The 1,637-nt window shown below is 41.4% G+C and overlaps 1 protein-coding gene across 1 annotated transcript; it reads right to left on the minus strand.

Moving 5' to 3' along the window:
- Window positions 1-609: 609 nt before the first annotated feature.
- On the minus strand, window positions 610-1,208 carry LOC308433083 (large ribosomal subunit protein uL22-like). The gene has a single exon (XM_080932958.1). The coding sequence runs from the start codon at window positions 1,184-1,186 to the stop codon at window positions 632-634; it is 555 nt and encodes a 184-aa protein (XP_080789084.1). The 5' UTR covers window positions 1,187-1,208; the 3' UTR covers window positions 610-631.
- Between the last annotated feature and the right edge of the window lie 429 nt (window positions 1,209-1,637).

Here is a 1,637-nt window from a genome sequence, read left to right on the forward strand (position 1 = left end):
TGCCCATGGAAACCAGAAGAAGGTGTCAAATCCCCTGGAGCTGGAGTTACAGATGGTTGTGAGCCACCATGTGGAAGCCCGGAACTGAACCCACGTCCTCTGGAAGAGGACTCATTGTTTCACCTCTGAGTCATTCTTCCAGCCCATCAAAAGTCTTGTTTAATTTCAAACTCAACATCTTAAGGATTTTTTAGGTTTTTAAATAGAAATAAGAACCTTATTATACAAAGAACATTACCATACATTTCCCAAGATTTGTATGAGTTGGAAATCCAGAAGTAATTTAAATAACTTAAAGCAATTTTGTCCTCGAAGAGAGTTGAGAATGTAATAGAGAATATGAGTATGGTCAAAGTGTATTATATGAATGTATGAAAATCATGACAAAATCCATCATTTTATACAATCAGTACACGTAAACGGAGGATTTACATCTATGAAAACTGAAAACTTACAAAGGGAAACAAGCATACCTGCCTAAATTCCCCTGTCGTTTATAGAGAATATGTTTAGGCTCCTGGACAATTACTTTCACTTTCACTTTGTGAGCAGTTGGGGGGCTATGTTTTCTATAGCTTTTTTTTTTTTTTTTTTTTTTTTTTACTTTAACTCCATTTATTTTATGCTGAATTTATTCCCGTGCCATGAGCTTTTGCTTCTTCAGTTTCTTCTGGGATATCTTTTTCTTCTGTGCAACCTCCTCTTCTGGCTTTGGAACAATCTGTTCCTTCTCCGTGAGGATCATCTCAATGTGGCAGGGGGAGCTCATGTATGGGTTAATTCGGCCATGAGCTCTGTCGGTTCGCCGGCGCATCTTAGGTGCCTTGTTCACCTGGATGTGTTCAATGACTAGAGAATCTACATCTAAATCCTTAAGTTCAGCATTACTCTCTGCATTCTTAAGCATATGCAGCAAAAACTCAGCACTCTTTTTTGGCCAACGTCCCTGTGTCCAGCCCCACTGTTTGGCCTGGGCGCACCTACCAACGCCACCATTGTGACGCCGGAATGGCACACATTGCTTCTTTAAAGTGACATCTTTCAGATACTTGGTGGCTTTACGGATATGTATACCCTTGATTGCCTGGGCAGTTTCCCGGGTGTTCTTAAAATGAACACGAAGGTTTGAACCTCTGGATTTGCATGATTTTGTGGGGTTTTCTGGGTCAAGGGAGTAGCGAACCATCTTTACAGGTCACCTCTGGCCGCTTACAGGAAGAGCTTCTATAGCTTTTAGACCTTCAGAGCTTTCAAAATACAGAGGGTCTTGGGCTTCTGCCCAAAACCCTCAATGACAAATGATGAAGAGTCTTCTATACCCACATGCTTATACCCTCATGACTTGTCCTTGGGCATGAACAAAGCAGGAGAAAGTCTTAGTACAGTGTGAGAGAAGGAGACAGGGTGGGAGGTTGTTTAAGGACAGCCCAGTCTTGCAGGATATTTGACCACACTGTGATCCCGGAGATTGTGTACTTTACTGGAAACAACAACAACAACAACAACAACAACAACAACAATAAAATCTGTTTCTAGTTGTGGTTTGGCTCAGCTCTTAGCACACACCTTTAGTTTAATCCTGCTGACTGGAATACAGACACACCCTTAGTACACACCCTTTAATCCCAAACAATGAA

Source organism: Micromys minutus, assembly GCF_963924665.1.
Source record: "Micromys minutus genome assembly, chromosome: 19".
Taxonomy (NCBI): Eukaryota; Metazoa; Chordata; class Mammalia; order Rodentia; family Muridae; genus Micromys; species Micromys minutus.

Excerpts from the sequence above, each read along its gene's own strand:
- LOC308433083 (XM_080932958.1), bottom strand. The coding sequence starts at position 1,186 with ATGGTTCGCTACTCCCTTGACCCAGAAAACCCCACAAAATCATGCAAA.